The sequence below is a fragment of the Geospiza fortis genome, unplaced genomic scaffold (genome assembly GCF_000277835.1).
Source record: "Geospiza fortis unplaced genomic scaffold, GeoFor_1.0 scaffold11, whole genome shotgun sequence".
NCBI classification, from domain to species: domain Eukaryota; kingdom Metazoa; phylum Chordata; class Aves; order Passeriformes; family Thraupidae; genus Geospiza; species Geospiza fortis.
In genome coordinates this window covers 3,376,959-3,397,089 of record NW_005054304.1, presented here as the reverse complement: position 1 = coordinate 3,397,089, position 20,131 = coordinate 3,376,959, and the positions used below count along the sequence as shown (strand labels likewise).

The window sequence follows — 20,131 nt, the reverse complement described above, 5'->3', positions numbered from 1 at the left end:
CATGATCATTTTGAAAGGCTTCACATTTTAGACTTCCAATTGTAAAACAGAGTGCTTTTAATCCCAGTCTTTCTTCCCACATCTTAACTTGTCTAAGGAACAGAAATCAATTAACGATCAGTTAGCTTCTCTTGCATTAAGATCACTCTTGGCATTTTGAGATTAACAAAGGTTATACAACCAATCTGCATTTGCTTCTTCCTGCAATAAAGTGCTACATATAACATGTCATTTTAATGACCACAAGTAGGAGCATTAAATAAGTACAAAGTTAGCTTCCTAGCAGGACACACTCTATCTGCCATCAACAGAAAGGAATAAAGTATTACTGATGACATGGAGGGGAGTGAGAGGACTGTCAAATTTGCAAGTACAATTGAAATACTGAGGGTATAAAAGAGAACTTTATGGTTCCAAAAGCATCTTTTTATAGCTTTATATTTCAAAGAAGTTACTGGTACCTTTTCAAATAAACAGTCTTATTAACTTCAGCCCACAATTAGTTTTTTCTTTTTTTTTTTTTTTGCAAGTGAGAAACAAACTAGTGCAAGACTAAAGCACTGTGCAAAACTGCCTTTTTTTTAGTCTGAGTATTTATACCCAGAATTTATCCATACCCTTTTTTAAATCCCCTTGTTGGATTTTTTTTCCACCATAGAATTCTAGTTATACAAGTTGTTCCTGCAAAGTAAAAGGTAACCACTGCATAATACAGTATATATATAATATTTATATGCCCTTTTAAAACAAAAGATGTATGCTGTGGCCCAGAGGCAGGTGTTTGACACAGCTGTGTAAGAGCTGAGAGTTGGGCCTGCTGTGTGGGTGTGTAGGCTGCACACACTGCATGTGTGTGGACATACACACTCTTTTCATTGTCATGCTCTCATTCTGCAGTGCTGAAAGCAACTTTTTTTAATTTCACCAGTTCTACTCCAAATCCTCAAACCTTGACAACTGAATACAAGGCATCAAACAAGTAAAGGAACCTGCAAAGAGCACTGAAATAATACACCAGTTCTCACTCTGCCCCACCCCAAACATTGCTCCTGAACAGCTCCACAGTTCAGGGGGAGGCCGGGGGAAGGCAGGGAGCGAGTGTGTGGAAAGGGGAAAAGAAGGATGATTAAAGAAGCCAATCCAAGGGATGTGCAAAAGCAATGTCATGGCACACTACAGGCAGCCTCTCTTCCACGCACCCGCACGCACACAAAGCCCAAAAATAAAATGCATCAATATGTCATCTTACAAGTGCTGATTGCCAATAAGGACACTCTTTTTTTTTTTTTTTTTCAGCTTAACAAGACAAAATAGTTTCTTAGATAAAGAGTACTGGGAACATGCCTCTGAAGGTAGAAGTATGCAGTAGGTCACCTCTTGGAGATTTAATAAAGCAGCTTTCATGTCAATGCAATAAGTATACACACAGAGCCATTTGCTAAACCTTACTAATGATATAGTACAAGTGTTCGTTACCTTTGCAGCAATGTATAACCTGCTGGGTTCCTCGGGGGATTTTTGGTACAGAATGCAACTGCCCTCAGACAGTTTCTGCCCTTTCTGTTAGTCCAAGGTAGGCAAGGAAGGAGTGTTTAGGTGAAGAGGCACCTCCTGGCGCAGTCTGAGGTCTGGGTGGATGGAATGTGAGATCGTAGTGGTTTTTGGGGAAAAACATTGTTAAAGGAATAAGGTGGGCAAACTCTGAGTTCCAGTATTTATCGAAGCACAGGGAAGTGCCGTTGATGGCCAAGGCTTTCACTGCCAGGTTTGGCTCTGCCCCGCTGCCGTGCGCAGCAGACATAGCTACTGTTTGCAGAGCCTGGGAGGCAGACATGACTGAGAGGGGTGAGAGAAGGTTCCTGGAGCTGATCGCTGGTAGGAGCGGACTGGCTTCCTTGGAGGTTGAATACTGGCCCTTCTTCTCCTCTTCAGAGCAGTCCCCATTCTGGTGCTTCTTCACGTGGCGGCTGAAGACAAAAGGGTGGGTAGTCTTGAACAGGCACTCGTCACAGCTGAAGGTCTGGCGTGGAGCGTGCTTCAGTTTCTTGTGCAAGTTGAGATTGTCTTTGCGTTTGCAGCTGTAGCTGCACTGGTCACAGTGAAAAGGGCGCTCGCCGGTGTGGACACGCACGTGCTCGATCAGCTTGTTGGCCGTCTTGGACAGGTAGCCACACTGGTCACACTTGTAATGGTTGCCAAGGCGGTGCTCTCGGATGTGCATCTCCAGCTCCAGCTGGTTGGCTTTCACTGTCTGGCAGATCCGACACTTGTACTCCATCTTGTAGTGCGTCTTCAGGTGGCACTCCATGGCTGCGGGGCGGTTCGTGGAGTAGATGCAGAACGGGCACCTGGCAACACAGCAAGGAAGGGCGGGGAGAAAGAAAAGAGGAGTCACTCAGCTGGCAGACCTGCCTTCCTTCTTGCTTCAACCCTGGCACTCAGCCCCTTTCTGACCTACTGAGGAGGAGAAAAAGGCATTCAGTTCTCCCTGTGAAGCCTCTTTCCGATATCTGGTTCACCTTGACACATCTCTACTTAAAGGAGGTTTGCCCATTTAATGGCATTCCTAGGAAAATATTGATTCACTCTGAAGGAGCATCCCTTTAACCTTCTGGCTTACCTTGATGGGGTCTTCCCCCAAAGCAGGCCGGGGAGTGCAGGGTGGGTGACTGATGCACGGGTACTTTGTGTAACCATTCCTAGTGTTTGCACGAAGTCACTTGGGCCATTTTTTTCCGTTAAGAAGTGGTTTAAAGTGAGTGTTTACAGATGAGTATGAAAACAGCTGTTTAAAGATGGAATAAACTTGTAATACCACACGTACAGCAAAAGCTTAGGAATTCCCTTTTATATGACCATGAACAATAAGCTTGCTGGGTATCCTGCTAGGAGCAGCTGAAAGCCAGGCTGTTGGGATGATTTGTAGGGACTCCCATTTCTGGGAGATGAGCTAGCCATGCTGAAAGGGGTGTGTGCTTGGCAGTGTTTGCCTACAGCCGCCTCTGCCGTGGCAGGAATTGCTCCTGTGTAGGAACAGGATGTGGCTTCTTCTTACTCACAGCAGCAAGCGTCCGGCCTGGGGTGGACATGGCAAAAGGCCTCACCCCAGTTCCTGAGCCAGGAGAGGCCAAGAAGGGTAGAGGAGGGAATCATGGAAGTTTGGAAAGAAGCCTGAGCTGCGTGCTGAACAAGCCTGGCCACCCACCAAACCCAAAACAAACCCAAACCAGTTGCTTGGTGCAGCTGAGAGGAAGTTGATGGGGACAGCTCCCTGCCAGGGGTCTCTGCTGTACTGAACCAAGCACGCACCTTCCACATGGAGCTGGTGAGCTCAGAGAGCCAGGCTGAGTAAAAACTTACAGCTAAGGCAGCTGGCTGCTGTCTTCCAGCATCCCTAGCTGCCACACATCTGCATTCACTCTTTAGCAGGTCTGCTAATTGTGTTCTGGCAATTTGGGTAATTTCTAAGCTGAGACTCTCTCTCTCCCTATGTGTGTTTTCCTTGCTACATCTGGTTGCACATAGAGGTATGATAATGATCTACAAGTTAATCAAGAGATTTTTGAGGAAAGTGAGTAATAACAGGAGGACAAAGAGATACAAAAACACCTGGACACATTTCCTGATGCACATCAAGTACTCTGATCCAGAGAGGGACCTGTCACTGAAGCTTCTAATGTGATTATCTCTTTCACCAGAGGACTTGGCTGTCAATGCACACATACCTCTCCTGGGCTGGGTGCTCTCTGGATCAGAATCTCAGATTTTGACCTGGAGCTGGAAGAATCATGTTTTTTTTCTCTTCCCCCACAGCAAACAGGAGACAGAAAAATACAATTTACTTAGATCTCTTCAGGCTCTTCTGGATGCCTTAAAAAAAAATAAATCAGAGCTTTTTCTTAGATGCAGCTTTCAAGGTACCTAATTACTACTTGAACTGGGCAGGAATATAGACTGAGAAACCCACTCTGTTGGGAAGACTTGAGTCATATTATGGTCATGGTTTTTCCTTGGTAAATAGAACAGATTTTACGCAGCTTAAACCAAATGTGCATTAGACAACTGGTCTGTATTCCAAGGCAGACATCCCGTCGTTCTGACACAAGTGCTTGTTTCTCAATCTGGTCTTCTTTCCACATTCAGTCATCTCATCTCAAGTGAGCACAGATCCCAGACTGTGGAGCTACTGAGCTGCAGACCAGAGGCTGCCTGGCAAACAGGACCAGTTTTCCAAAGCTGCACGCGGTAACGTTGGGCGCGGTGCGCTCCTCGTGTCCCAGCCACAGCGCACCACCATCAGCCTGAGCAGCAGGAGCTGGGAGCCCCATGCTGAACCCTAGCTGGGCTCCCAGTGCTTCCAGCCTTTTTTCCTGCAGCAGCTGGACCAGACAGAGGCCAGGGATGTGCCTCTTTCCTAACATCACGCTGCCTGCCCAGAGACAAGCGTATGGCCCCAGCAGTCCCTCTTTCCCTCAGGGCTCAGACTTTGACATAAGGGCACACTCATTCTCTAGAAACACTGCTCTGCACCAAAAGACCCTAAAGATACCACCACAGCCAAAACCAAAGGGCTTTTATCTTAAAAGACTGTATTACTCGTTACATGTTAATTTATACAATAGTGATTGTTGTGGGGCATGCAAACAAAGCAGGAAGCATCCAAGTTATTCATTCTTGGAGAGAAATTACTTTGGATTTGAGTATACAAAGGCTATAACCTTTAAGGTTGTAACTTCATACCTAGGGGCTGTACAGGATTTAGTTTCTCTGAGCCAGGTGCAGAATAGAGCCTGTGCTGGGAGCTTCTTTTTGCTCGGATGCCTTGGAAAAAACCCTTATTTTGCCAAGAGCTCTTTGCAGTACTGCCTTATTCTCTGCAGGACCCATCTCATACTGTCACCCCTTTGACTTGAATGGGGAGAGGACCACAGTTTGTTAGAGCTCCTCCGCTGCTAGGTTACCAATCTGCTGTAATGATGCAAGCCTGAAGGACAGGCCTTGGGTCATCTAAACACAAGGAAACGCCAAATCTGGATTATTAGTTAACCAACCCTTTCTGACTGACTTCCTTTTGTCCTATCCCCACAGTATTAAGGTGCTTAACACAGTAAAAGTTTGTGTACTTGCTTTCCTTACTTGAGCCCACCGGTGGGGACAGTGTGGCATTTCTTGTGCTCCAGTAATTGCTCAGGTGTCTTCATGAACTTGTGGCACACGTCACACTCGAACATCCGTGTGATCAGGTGGATTTGCAGGTGACGCTCAAACATATTTTTTGTTTTACAGACAAAGTTACAGAAAACACATTCAAAGCCTGAAAAGTAGAACAGCAGAACTTAGTCCTTACACTGTGGCCAGATTGACTGCATAGAGAGTGAGAGTTTGTATCAAATATTTTAAGCAAATTATAAACAAACATTAAACAAATTTTAAACAATTTTTTACCTTTCTCTGACTTCTCTTCAGTGTTCACTGAGGTCTGACTACCAGGCACTACAGAAATGACTAGTAGGTTGTTTGACCCCTTGGATTTTGGGGCTATATCTGCATCTTCTTTGCTGTTGGCAGAGTCGCTCAGTGCTGACAGCGAAGATGAAGATGGACTGTTAGACTCACTGGGTGTCTTCCTCTCTTCAGCTGAAAAACAAAACACAACAACTAGTTCACCAGATTAGATGGAGTCTCCACGATTCTGTTTTAAACTTCAGGAAGTACTTATATTCAGAGTTAATTCAAAACAAGTCTGAAATTAATTGAGCTGATAAAAAAAAACATTGTTGGGCCTCTTTCCTTTTTATTAGTGTTTAACCAGAGTACTTGTCTCAGTTTATCCTGCTGCTGACTGTTTCTGTGGTGGTAGAGGGAAGGGATCATACAATTTTACCTCATTACTCGACTGAAAAGAATCCCAAGAAAACACTTTGATTACTCCGAGTTCAAAAGCTTGTCACTCAGAAAGGGAGCAGAATTTCTGTAGGTTTGAGAGGCAGAAACCAAAAGTACCTACTGGTCCAAGCTAAACTTCCCCCACCTTTTCATTTATGTGGGCCCAGTGAGTAAATTTGGGATGAAGGGTAAACGAGAATAATCTCCCTCATTGTACTGAAGAACATCCTCAGTAATCATTGCAGAGGCAACAGTGTGGTCTCAAGATTTATATGTTTTTATTAGGATCTCCTTCAAAGGTAATTGAAAAGCATGTTATTTAACTGGACCTAGAGATAGAGTTTCGAAAGAAAGAAAGAAAGAAAGAAAGAAAAGAAAGAAAGAAAAGAAAGAAAGAAAGAAAGAAAGAAAAGAAAAGAAAGAAAAGAAAGAAAAGAAAGAAAAGAAAGAAAAGAAAGAAAAGAAAGAAAAGAAAGAAAAGAAAGAAAAGAAAGAAAAGAAAGAAAAGAAAGAAAAGAAAGAAAAGAAAGAAAAGAAAGAAAAGAAAGAAAAGAAAGAAAAGAAAGAAAAGAAAGAAAAGAAAGAAAAGAAAGAAAAGAAAGAAAAGAAAGAAAAGAAAGAAAAGAAAGAAAAGAAAGAAAAGAAAGAAAAGAAAGAAAAGAAAGAAAAGAAAGAAAAGAAAGAAAAGAAAGAAAAGAAAGAAAAGAAAGAAAAGAAAGAAAAGAAAGAAAAGAAAGAAAAGAAAGAAAAGAAAGAAAAGAAAGAAAAGAAAGAAAAGAAAGAAAAGAAAGAAAAGAAAGAAAAGAAAGAAAAGAAAGAAAAGAAAGAAAAGAAAGAAAAGAAAGAAAAGAAAGAAAAGAAAGAAAAGAAAGAAAAGAAAGAAAAGAAAGAAAAGAAAGAAAAGAAAGAAAAGAAAGAAAAGAAAGAAAAGAAAGAAAAGAAAGAAAAGAAAGAAAAGAAAGAAAAGAAAGAAAAGAAAGAAAAGAAAGAAAAGAAAGAAAAGAAAGAAAAGAAAGAAAAGAAAGAAAAGAAAGAAAAGAAAGAAAAGAAAGAAAAGAAAGAAAAGAAAGAAAAGAAAGAAAAGAAAGAAAAGAAAGAAAAGAAAGAAAAGAAAGAAAAGAAAGAAAAGAAAGAAAAGAAAGAAAAGAAAGAAAAGAAAGAAAAGAAAGAAAAGAAAGAAAAGAAAGAAAAGAAAGAAAAGAAAGAAAAGAAAGAAAAGAAAGAAAAGAAAGAAAAGAAAGAAAAGAAAGAAAAGAAAGAAAAGAAAGAAAAGAAAGAAAAGAAAGAAAAGAAAGAAAAGAAAGAAAAGAAAGAAAAGAAAGAAAAGAAAGAAAAGAAAGAAAAGAAAGAAAAGAAAGAAAAGAAAGAAAAGAAAGAAAAGAAAGAAAAGAAAGAAAAGAAAGAAAAGAAAGAAAAGAAAGAAAAGAAAGAAAAGAAAGAAAAGAAAGAAAAGAAAGAAAAGAAAGAAAAGAAAGAAAAGAAAGAAAAGAAAGAAAAGAAAGAAAAGAAAGAAAAGAAAGAAAAGAAAGAAAAGAAAGAAAAGAAAGAAAAGAAAGAAAAGAAAGAAAAGAAAGAAAAGAAAGAAAAGAAAGAAAAGAAAGAAAAGAAAGAAAAGAAAGAAAAGAAAGAAAAGAAAGAAAAGAAAGAAAAGAAAGAAAAGAAAGAAAAGAAAGAAAAGAAAGAAAAGAAAGAAAAGAAAGAAAAGAAAGAAAAGAAAGAAAAGAAAGAAAAGAAAGAAAAGAAAGAAAAGAAAGAAAAGAAAGAAAAGAAAGAAAAGAAAGAAAAGAAAGAAAAGAAAGAAAAGAAAGAAAAGAAAGAAAAGAAAGAAAAGAAAGAAAAGAAAGAAAAGAAAGAAAAGAAAGAAAAGAAAGAAAAGAAAGAAAAGAAAGAAAAGAAAGAAAAGAAAGAAAAGAAAGAAAAGAAAGAAAAGAAAGAAAAGAAAGAAAAGAAAGAAAAGAAAGAAAAGAAAGAAAAGAAAGAAAAGAAAGAAAAGAAAGAAAAGAAAGAAAAGAAAGAAAAGAAAGAAAAGAAAGAAAAGAAAGAAAAGAAAGAAAAGAAAGAAAAGAAAGAAAAGAAAGAAAAGAAAGAAAAGAAAGAAAAGAAAGAAAAGAAAGAAAAGAAAGAAAAGAAAGAAAAGAAAGAAAAGAAAGAAAAGAAAGAAAAGAAAGAAAAGAAAGAAAAGAAAGAAAAGAAAGAAAAGAAAGAAAAGAAAGAAAAGAAAGAAAAGAAAGAAAAGAAAGAAAAGAAAGAAAAGAAAGAAAAGAAAGAAAAGAAAGAAAAGAAAGAAAAGAAAGAAAAGAAAGAAAAGAAAGAAAAGAAAGAAAAGAAAGAAAAGAAAGAAAAGAAAGAAAAGAAAGAAAAGAAAGAAAAGAAAAGAGAGAAAGAAAGAAAGAAAGAAAGAAAGAGAAAGAAAGAAAAAGAAAGAAAGAAAGAAAGAAAGAAAGAAAGAAAGAAAGAGAAAGCATCAGAGCTTCCTTATGTGTGCAATAAATGTATGAAGTTCAAATCCCAAGTCTTATCACACACTAGAACTGAACAAGAGAGAGAGTTCTCATATGAGAACTGCCATGAGCCAACGAGGCAAGGATGGGCAAATAATTCCCTCCCACCCATGTCCTGGTTCAATGAGAGCTGTGTAAGAGGAGACTTCACTAAAACTTCAAATTCTCCATGTCATACAATCCCCTGATCAAGGCCTCTGCAAACACCAGCACCTGTGTACTTAACTTTAAACTGAGTGGCACCTTTAAGATAAAAACGAGGGAATGCACTAATGAAATCTGATGACCTGAGCTGCCAATAGGGAGGATGACTGGATATCATACAGAAAGATTCACTGACCTTGGGGACAAGAGTAATACAAATGGAATGAAATTTAATAGCACAGAGAACAAGGTTATGACCTGAAGGGCCAGTAACAAGAATTTCTGCTACAAATGAGAAGTGCTTAGGTTGGAAACAGTCAAGGAAAACAAAAGCAGAATTGGAGCAGAACAAGGGATGAATATGAGCAATCAGTGTTGGGGAGCCTTCAAGGAAATCACAGAATGTTATTGTGTCACCTATTCCCAGTAGCTGCTGCTGGTTTGTACTGCCACCACTGCTTATTTCATTTCAGCATGTACAGCTGTGATTGCATATGTCCAGAGCAGGGGTTCCAACAAGAACATGTGCAGTGAGGGATTGGTACAGCAGGAAAACTGTGTTCCATGTAGGAAAAGGCTCAGTGTACATTTAGAGGGCAGAGTGTTGTTCTCCAGAAATGTACTTAAGGAATAAATACTGTGGAAGGAGGGATGAAAGGTGGAGGGACGAAAAGGAGGACTGCTGTTTCAGACAGAGGGCAGTTCTGGACAAGAACAATGTATGTGTACTCTGATTATCACTATGACACACACTGGAAATTTTGAAAAGGTCCCTAATCTTTAATGCAAGAAGCTGCCTGTCTCTCGAAATAGTTCATTTAAAACAATGCTACTTCTTTGAAGGCATATGCCATATCCTCACAAACAGTCCCTTTATGACCTGGCAACATCACAGGATAAGGAACTGGAGTCAAGTGACCCAGAAAACCCATTCTATTTTTTACTCTGTATTTGCCATATGTGTGAACATTTGGCTGAATCACCAGCTGAGGGGCTCACTTGGGCAGGGTGAAGGAAGAACAAGGGGTTTTGCCTATCATCAAAGGACAAGTAGCAGTTTCAATCTTTTAGCCACAACAGGAAAATACCGCAGAGCACAGCTCACTTTTGAGCTTTGAGGCTTTTCACATAGCTATGGGTGGTGTTTCTCATTTGCCTTGAACTCCTCTTTATGAAGTGAAGTAATGCTGAGGTATGCTGGCATAAAATCCCCTAAGAGCTTTCCAGTAGTTCATATTTCTGTGGTTCCATTTAACTTATGTATCTGTGAACACAACCAATTGTATTCTTCTCTCCCCTCTTCTTCATCCCTCCTGTTTTCCCAATTTTATTCCTGGTAGGACAAGAAAAGCAATTTAGCGATGGAAAAGTTGTGCTGGATGCAATCAGGTTCTGTATTGTAAATACAACTGTGAGTAGTTTGTGGCATCAAAAATGCTTCTGCCTGGTCTTATAAAAGAAATTAATTATGAAGATTCCAATTTTCTTCTCCTTAAATTATGCCAGACTTCATTAGTTGGACTAAGCATATGGAGCTTGTTTGAAAACTGCTATTGCTCTAATCCTTGGCCATTAAATGAGCAGGACCAGGGAGCGAGCACAACTTGTTCTGCTATTTAATATAAAGTACATTTATGGTATTGCTGAATCACAGTGTCAACTAAACATCAGCATCAAATTCCAAACTGATGGACTGGGGGAGGCAACACTGGGGGGGCAAAGCTCAACATAATGTTTATTTCAGACTTAGAGCCAGGTATGCACAATTAGCCCTCAAAGTCACCTTATCATCGCTCAAGTCAAAGCAGGATTTTGAAGAAATAGTAAACCAGGAAAACAAATGAAATATTTGACTGACTCCAGCAGGAGAGGGGATTTGGGGGATAAGGGGAATAGGAAGAAGAAGGGCTAAGTAGTCCTTCATTAATTTCACTAAGCTTGAAAATTGATCTGCACTACCAGATTATTTGCCTGGCTGGAGTCCAATTCACTTCAACTTTGAGAGATCAGGCCTTAATTAGCAAGCATTTCAGTGAAAGCAGAGTGCTAATGGGAAGTGTGAAGGTTGCACCTAAAAAGCAAGGAAGAGAGAGATCACTGCAGCGGGGAGAGAGGGATCATCACCTGTGTGCTTGTTGTTGACATGAGCCTTCATATCTGCCTCTTCCATAGTGACAAAATCGCACGCCGTGCAGCAAATGGAGAACATCCACTGCTCCTTATCCACGTGGAGGGACATATGACTGACAAACTGGACATTCATCTCTGTCTCAAACCCACACACATGGCAGCTGCAGAGAGAAGAGAATTCAAGAGTAAAAGAAACATTAAAAACCAAATCACAAACAGAAGCCTATTGCCTTTCCCCAAATTTGTAAGAGGAAACTCACAGCACAGTTTTCTGCTCTTCCTCACTGCTCAGTGTTCACTGCAAAACTCTTTTGTCTGCTGAACTGCCTTTGAACTGATGGCCATGCCAATGTGATTAAGGGCAGGCACAATGCAACAATCCTGTACATGCTATAATGATGCTAAATAATCATAAAGTTAATTAAAAACTACAGATTCCAGATGCTGTGCATCACCTAACCGATTCCTTTGGGCAATAAGAGGCACTGCAGCTTTGCCAAGATGTTTAGTACAGCTGATACACTGACAAACAGAGAGCTTGCTGCACACTCCAGGAGTGATTTTCAAGCCCTGGAATGGTTCCCATGCCAAACTGGGATCTTGTGCAAAACTGCCTGGCAGTTTCAGTGTAAGCAAGTAAAAATGGGTTCAAACATTTCTTATGCTTGACTGGAAAACAGCAGTCTTCAGCTATGCAAATAATTAGCAGGGATACAGATTTTGCAGCCAGCATATAAACAGAGTGATACTGAGAGGCAGTGGAAAGGACCCTTTAATTTAACTTTCTTTGCAGAGTCCTCCTCTTGCTTTGATTAGGCCATTAACATTTAAAACAAGCCAGAAAGATTGGAAAAGGCATATACTCCAGGGCACTATTTTGCTTTCCCAAGGGGAAGCACAAGATAATCTAATCCAGCAGGTCTCATTTATTTCTTACTTCTAGGATTTTGTAATTAAATCTGCTCTTGGCACTTTGACTAAAAGTAAGAGTGATTTGGTAATCTGCTTGGCCACTAGAGTGCACATCACAGTTTGCAGAGTGCACAACAGTGCATACAACAAGAAGAATGTCTAAATACCCATTTTATCTGGGCAATTCCTTTCAATTTTTCAGGCAAATTCTCCTGAAGGTTTTCTTTATCCACCATGTTGGTCACAGAATGTATACACCTCCAGCAAACAGAGGAAATGTGTAGATTGATATAAGAATTCTTGATAACGCTTTTAAGCTATTTGATTTCATGGATTTGGCTGAAGACAATGGAACAATCAGAGGCGACTGGAAGCACTGGGCTTTAGATTCGCTGTACACAACAGGATGTTTCCAAACACAAAACTTAAAGGAACACTGCTTAAAAAGTTAGAGGAGCTTCTAAGAGCCCAGCTGCCTCACAAAGCCTCTTAAAAAAACCAGCCCCACAGCAAACCTGCCAGTCCTTCCCAATGGCCAGCCAAGTCAAACAGCATGAAGCAGCCAGCCGGGGTTCACTGCTCATCCTAAGCCAGATCCGGGCAGGACAAATGCTGCAGCCACGGCTCCAAGCCCGCAGCACTAGAAGGGTGGCCCTGTCCCACGTCCTCAGCAGGCACATGAGGCAGTGCCTGGTGCCCAGCCCCTGGCTGGGGGCTCACCTGTAGTAGTAAGGGTGCTTCTTTCCATCGCTGCCCTCGGCCGTGACGGCGCTGACGATGTCCTCGGTGTCAGTGCTCACCAGCTTCACCGAGTGCACGGTCAGGTGCTGGTTCAGGTTAGCACGGCACTTAGCAGCATAGGGGCACAAGTGGCATTTGTATTTTCTCTCTTCTGAAAAAAGGAGCAGAGAGATGTGAGTGTATACCTCAGTCTGAAGCCAGCTGCTTTGAAAGCTGCCAGTAACCAAGTGTGCATTCCTTTGGGTTTCTCCAAGTGGCTTTCAGGATGATGTACTTTGGAAGCTCGACATTTTGGAAGTTTATAGGAGTCCACAGCAATTACTCAGGAAAAAAAAAAAAACCCAACTAATTTGAAAGTAGTTTAGGGCAAGCTTTTATAATTTGTAGTCGGATAATATAAAACTTTATAAACTGGAAAACTGGGGCAACTGCTGTTCTGGGAGCTGTGGCAAAGCCAGTGGAGAAACAGGTCAATAGTCTACAACTACTTCCTTTACCTAGCATCTTTTATTTGATTTTTGGATTTATTGTTGAGGTTGCCTATGATATCGCTAGCACAAAGCTGACAGCTGATGATTTTTTATTAAAATCTGATGGTAGGAGGAAGGGGAACACTGTATATCATCAGTCCAGTTCTAAACATGAACTAATGAAAAAGCTCACTCAAAGAACAGTGGAAAAAAATAAACTAATTCATCATGAGTTTCTGATGCCTCACAATTTTAAATATTCCTCACTTTTATTTTAAATTAATAATTTCTAGATCCTGGCAGCACAGTTTTTGTGCTGCATTTTGTAAAGGGTTGATTAAAACAACCAAACATTATGTTGCTTTTACAACCTTTTCCTTGGAGGGTCTGCTCCTCTAAAATTGAAATATAATGCTACAAGTGTGAGGGGAAAGGCATTGCATAAAGCAGCTCAGGACTAAGGAAACCCCACTAGACCATGGATCATCTCAGCCTTTTCAGGATGGATCTGCTGGATGGCTCAACATACACTGGCATTATACCAACAGGATTTCTCAGCCCTACATGGGAAATTCTTGCTTCCAAGTGTCATTTTATGCAGTGCACCTCAGCAGGCTGACAGAGTGCATCTCCCATATAAAAACTCTGTTTGTCTCAGCTGATTCGAAGCAGATTCACTTCAAGAAAGTTGATATGGGGTAGAACAGCCCCTGTTCCTCTCAGAACTGTATGATGACAGCAAAGATGAATGAGTTATTCAATTCTTTCAGTTTCACAGACCTAAAACACCAAAGCCAAATCTTTTGTTGTTCAGTGACACTTGAAAAGTTCATCAGGTGAATGATATTTCTGTCCAAAAAACCCCAAATCCATAAAAAAAAAAAAAAAGGCTGTGCCTTCTCTTCAGAGCTCCATTACCAAGCTTGGTTATCAGTTGGTGTCTACAGTCTGATCTGCTGGAACCTGGACAAACTTGAATCAACAGGAGAAATGTCATGTAGGCTGCAAAGAAATAAAATGTTCACTCCCTCAGCCTGCTGTGACATTGTGTCCTGCTCCTGGGCTTGGCTCTGCCCCAGGTGAGCCAAGGATGGCTCACACACTCCTCTCCTTACCATCTTTCTCCTCCTGAAACAAACCCCACAGAATTCCCAAGTGACAAGCTGTGACCTGCACAGGCAAGCCCTGCCTTACCTGTGTGCAATGAGAGGTGCCGGGACAGAGTCTGCTGGCGACCAAACACTTTTCCACACACGTCACAGGGAAACAGCTGGTCGTTAAATTTCCAAGATGGCAATCCATTTCCCACCTCCAGCCCCAGCTTTTCTGTTTCTGTGCCAAAAAAACACAAAGGCATCTCCAGAACTCTGAAGACTTGCAGATTTCATTCAGTAGAGCCCTGTAGGCGTCATGTAAAATGCAGCACTTTGGCGGCGTGCTGTGTGATCTGGCACATGAGTTCATTTAGAAAGGAAACTCCCATTGCTGGAAAGGAAATGAATCTTTCATACAGCATCTTTCATACACACTCTAAAGCAGAATGCTGAGCCAAAGTGTTCTGGACATAGGCACAGGCAAGGAGTTGAACCAGGTTATGTACAGAGAGAAAGTCAAGAGTGAGCAGGGCAAGTATTAACCTCTAATTATTGTTTTGTGGAACAACCACTCCTTTGGCTTTTTCAGTCACCCACCTTTGCCTGGTGCATGAGAAGCCTGCTCTGAGATGGTCTGTCTAACACTGGATTATTATTCAAAGCTGAATAAAGATTTTCAGATAATTTCTTTTCTCTTGAGGCAGGAATTCTTGCTACATAGAATGACAGAATCATTTAGGTTGGAAAAGACCTCTAAGATCAAGTCCACCCATTAACCTAACACTGCCAGGTTCATCACTAAAGCTATGTTCTAAAGTGCCACATCTACACACACATGAGCAGTCTGACTCTGAAGACCAGAGGATTGCTCAGACAAACATTAAAACAAAAGGACACAGCACCCCAGTATGTGGCTGACATCCAAGGTAGGCTCTACCCAGCACCGCTGTCCTCTGGCATCAAAATCCCCAGCAGCTTAGAGGGCCATTGAAAAACTGTGACCCAGAGTGAGCTATTATCTTTTAATAAGTGGTTTTAATTGTTTCAGGAACAGACAGAGTCTGCAATACAGAAAAAAAGAAACCCCACAGAGCATAGAGCACAGATATGAAAGCACTTTGTAAGGAAGTAGAGAGAAAGGGACTGGGAATGAAGAAGAGAAAAAGGTTACACAATGCTTCAAGAAGTTGAAAGTATGGCCAGTTTTGATTTGGACAGAATGGAGCAAAAAGCATGGAGAGGATGGGGACAGCAGTGTACTACTTAAAACAATAAGAGAAAGAGCATCAGCAAGTCTTGAGTGAAAAAATACCCTGTGCAAGGGTCCTGTTCCCTGAGGAGAAGGGACTGCTGTTGTAAGAGGTGCACAGACCTACAAGGGCACTTTTTAAATACAGTGAGGAGGTTGGTGTAATTCTTCTAGTTCCACTGGAAGGAAGGATGGCACTGGCAGAGCACCTTTCCCCAAACCAACAGCACCTCTGGGATCACTGCCCAGAACAAGCTCCACCAGCTCGTGTGAACATGAACATGCCCTGATGGAGGAAAACCACTTGGCTGGCATTTCCAGCTAAATGGGGTGAGAGGAGCTGGGGACAGGAGTTCAAAAACATTATAGTGAGCATAAGTCAACATGGTGGAGTTTGGCACAAACAGCAAAATCTTCATCCCATGAAGCACTGAGGAATAAACACCCCCCCTGCACTGGCAGCCCCTCCCTGACAGACAGCTACCGCTGCAGTTGTGACTACCATGGCTGACAGAGTCTCTCCTTCAGAGAGAGATTTTCACACAACTCCACTGTGGTTTAGGCAAAGAGCTGTCAAATACTGTATTTAATTTAAGCAATAATAAAAACAATGCCTCATTTGGGGCAGAGAGTCCACACAGCAATCTCAGCAAATTTAGGGCTGGCCATACTTGCCAGTATGGCTGGCTCTTCTCCACTGCTGTTTCATTCTCATATGACCCTGTAATATGTACAATATTCACACCAGAGGAATTCTGAGCCACCTCTGAGTGCTGCCATCCAACAAAACATTTTTCTTAAAAAAATTTCTAGTCAGAAAACAAGTTCTGCCTATTCAAAATACTCATTTTGTGAAATTAAAAAGAAAGACACTCCCCGTCCCCTAAGGGCTGTAAGTGACCCATAACCTCTAAGAACTTCGATAAAGAAGGATGCTTTTTCTTGCTACCCTTGAGTTCCAAACAATGGAAAAATCTGACTCTGTGGTAGTGCTACAGATGTTTCAGCAGAGCTTTTTGAGTACATAATCAAAACAGTGCTTCAAATGCGGAAAATAGTAATAATTATAAGAGAAGGTCACAAGGGTGTAGGTTGCTTCAGTATGGTCCCAACAAAAAATGAATTAATTGGGACATGTACCAAACAAGCAGGCTCAATTAAGTAAATAAGTCTCTTAACAATACATTTCAGTATTAGTCATCAGCCCTCTTTTATCTCTTAAGAAAAAGAAATATATCTTCTTCCCTATGAGGGATTGTCCTGGGAAGCTCATGGGAAGCTGGAAAAATAGCAGCTTTCTGATTATGTCAAACTGGTGACAGCCAGTCCCTTGCAAAGCAGCTGCATATTTTTCATTGATGCAAAGGAGGACACTGAGGTGTTTTGAAAGTCCTTCTGTTTACTTGAAAGATGCATTTGTGGAGTCATAGCTACAGCGCTTCTTCCTTCTGACTGAATCTTCTCTCTGCAGCAAAGTGCTTTTTCTGTTCAGCAGCCTCCTAGCTTGCTCATGGCAAACCAGAGCTGGTGTTCTGCAACAGGAGCCTCAGCACTTTGGGAAAGATTTCTCAGCTCCAAGGAAAACCACCTATTGCCACCCATCCTACCCTCTGGGCAAGCTTTGACTGCATGCTGGAAACTGAAGCTCTGTGTCCATGCATTGGTCCAGAAATCTTCCCAGAACACGCCCGGCCCCTGAACTCGCCAGGGAGGTCAGGTGAATCAACTTCTACATTCATTCCTTGGGCTCTGGCTCTAGTTAATTAATTAGTTGATGGAATTGAGGGAATGGTGTTTTCTGGGAAGTGAGTACAGGCCCAGTGAGTCCAGGACCACAGCACTGGGCTGTGCAGTGTTCTCTGTGCATGCCTCAGCCCTGCTCCCAGGCAGTCAGTATTGTTAGCCTTGAAGAACACCTTACACAGGGGCCAGGAAAAAGATGGACTGAGACCAGCTAATGTTAAATAATAAATCACCATTGTGAAAGATGTCTCACAAAAATCCATCGTTCACCATGACATCCCCTATACTAAAATGAAAACAAAAAGAGAGGGAAAAAAGGACTCGATACATTTCTGCTTTAAATGTCCACAGCAAATTCCAAAACTCCTATGTTAGAAAGTCATACAAGACAAAGTTATATTGAAATTATTAAGCAATAGATTGCATTTCTGCGTGAGTTTTGGAGTTTAAAGCAAAATATGCTCAGTAAAATGAAAGGCCTCCAACTTCTCCAGTACAAGATTAAAAAGAAACAGAAGGATTAAGACTCAGGATATTATAAAGCTAATGATAAAATTATTTTGAAATAACTTTGCACAGAACACTTAAGAGCTAAGAATCTTATGTAAAGGTAAGACTTAATAAATATAGTGACATACATCTTTATGGACATCTTTCCTGCCCCCCTGCATCAGCTGGTATCACTCCCCTTCTAGACACAAGTCAGCTTCATGATGAATAGCTGTGTAGAGCTGATTGTCCAAGAAGGTTAAGAACTGCCACCATTTGTATTTGCTCTGAGATGAGGACATCAACTGCAGAAACACTGTTCTCTGCCTCCTCTTCCCCTTCCAAATAGATTTAATTTCTGGCAAACAAAGCACTTCAGCTTAAAAGAGTCACCATTTACCCCTTTCCTGAGGTGTTGGGCATACTTCTGAACACATGTGTATTTTCAGTTTTCACATTTAGTAAGTAATGTTTTCCTCTTCCTCTCCAGCTGGTGATATCAATACAGAGTGTGTGTTAACCACCCCTGCTGAGAAGTCTTTCCCCTGACTTTTGTCAGGATATGCTTGGAGAGAGGACACCATAGCTGGTGGAAGCTGTAACTGAAGAAGAGGACGAGGTGTGACCTGAATACAAAAGTGACTGTCTGGAGTCACCCAATCAGCCTTGTGACTGCTGGTGGCTGTCAGGCTCAAGAACTCCCCAGGGACTGCCTTTGGACTCTCATATTTTGATTATTTATTTTCTTTTACTTTGACGTATTTGTCAATTACTGCTTCACAGTGTTTTATGCTATGCTATGTTTTAATATGCTGCCCAGTGCCCTGCCCAACTTTATCTCTTTATACAAACAATGGAAAGAATGAAACCACTATTTAGGTGAAAAAGACAAGCCTAAGAAGACAAACAAAAAGTGTGCTGAGGTATCATTCAAAGAAGATAAATTCATGTTTATAACCTTTGCTGGTTTACTGTCTGCTCTCACATCCTGTAACTCACTTAAAACAGCTGCTTCTCTGTTTTATCCTCACACCTCCATAGACCTTGGGAACCACCAAATCCACAAGGGTAGATCCTTATGGTCAGATGGAATCCCATGGATATAAATGAAATAGATTGTTCTCTGCAATAAGTATTCCATGTAGAGATGGGATTGAGAGGTGCTGATAAGCGTTAACATGGAAGGTCAAAATTCCTTTTCTCTCCATTCTTCTGGAAGTGTATGTCAGGGTTATATTTTGGGTTATTCAGACAGTTTGACACCACACAAATGGTCAAGGAGAAACCAGGCCTGTAATTTTGAAAATTAAATGAACAGAAATCCTGTGAAAATAGAGTGGTGGTTAGAGTGTTTTCAATAAATGCTGCTTGCAGGCCACCAAACCAAAATTAATAAACTGACTAAGAAACAGTGGACAAGGTAACCAGGGTCCTGTGAGCTCATGGCAAGAGGATGAACACTCCTGTGCAGATGTCCAACAGCAAGGCATCTCACTTTGCTCAGAAGGATTTGGGACACTAAACAATCATCAGGAAACTTTTGGCTGCTCCCAGCCTGAGGTGAATTGCTGCTTTTTCCTTTGGGATCTGTCAATTACCCCACATTTACCCAAGAGGTAAATCCACTGCATGCAGCCCTACAGGAATGTCAGAAAAGCTTGCTCCATTTGTAAGGTTATTTCTGTTTGGTTATGTCTAAAAGACAAAAACTTCAAGAAATTATTTATTAAGAAACAAGGTATTAAGGTCAGATAATCATGCAAACATTGCTTTAAAAACATTTATTTGCTCAAAGAAATTTTCTTTCCTTCTTCTGTCTGCATTTATCTATCTTATTATAGAGTCTTCCTATTTCTGCAGTGTTCCCATCATCAAAGATGCATTTTATTGCTTTGGAGTCTTCCCCTTACATGTTCATCCATCACCTCTGGCAAGCACACTGTATTTAAAAATTGAGAACTCCTTTTATGAAATACGTAATTATGGCTCTGTTGCAAGCTTGTTTGCCAAAAGCCTATGAAAGGTTCCCAAGCTCAAAAATATATTGACTATACAGAACTGCAGTGCTCCAAATATTATATATCTTACTCCCTTTCCAACTTGCTTCCACAAAGGTTTTATTTGTAGGGCCAGAATCCTTATTTCTAGTGAGTCAGTTAAAATAAACAGTGGAATCCTTCCAGGTTCTGCAGTTCCTGAGTAAGATATCTCTCAATTTATCTAAGTTATCAGAGATCCTGAGTGGCCCTGCAGTCTTAATTTGTCCCCCCCTGCATTGTTGCATCCTGTCTGCTCTTGGTTCAGGGTTATCTTTTACTGTGAGCAGACTCATCCACTATTAACTGAGATAAGCAGCTGCTTTCTAGGCATAACATTTTCCTATATTCCTCACAAAAATACAAAGAAGACAGAAAACTCTAGTTCCACATGTGAGGGAGTCACATCCTTTTTGTTTCACAAGCCCCAAAAATCTGCACATGATCAGTCCGAGTGACAGAACAAATGCACAGAGGAAGCAGAAAAAGTCTACTTCCCAATACAAAAACTTTACCAATTAATACTCTTAGCATAACATTTTCCTATATTCCTCACAAAAATACAAAGAAGACAGAAAACTCTAGTTCCACATGTGAGGGAGTCACATCCTTTTTGTTTCACAAGCCCCAAAAATCTGCACATGATCAGTCCGAGTGACAGAACAAATGCACAGAGGAAGCAGAAAAAGTCTACTTCCCAATACAAAAACTTTACCAATTAATACTCTTATTTTTT

The 20,131-nt window shown here is 40.8% G+C and overlaps 1 protein-coding gene across 5 annotated transcripts in view; it reads right to left on the bottom strand.

Annotated features, from left to right (window-relative positions):
• ZNF827 (zinc finger protein 827) overlaps positions 1-20,131 on the bottom strand; it is a 100,737-nt gene continuing 80,606 nt past the window's right edge. For 4 of the 5 annotated variants that reach the window (XM_031066380.1, XM_031066381.1, XM_031066379.1 and 1 more), the window contains 6 exons: positions 13,979-14,116; positions 12,294-12,465; positions 10,656-10,822; positions 5,446-5,637; positions 5,137-5,314; positions 1-2,348 (listed from right to left, as the gene is read on the bottom strand). In XM_031066380.1, coding sequence (XP_030922240.1) covers positions 1,541-2,348; positions 5,137-5,314; positions 5,446-5,637; positions 10,656-10,822; positions 12,294-12,465; positions 13,979-14,116 — 1,655 coding nt within the window. In that variant the 3' untranslated portion in view covers positions 1-1,540. Of the gene's footprint in view, positions 2,349-5,127; positions 5,315-5,445; positions 5,638-10,655; positions 10,823-12,293; positions 12,466-13,978; positions 14,117-20,131 lie in introns of all 5 variants that reach the window. The other variant, XM_031066383.1, reaches the window with a different exon arrangement.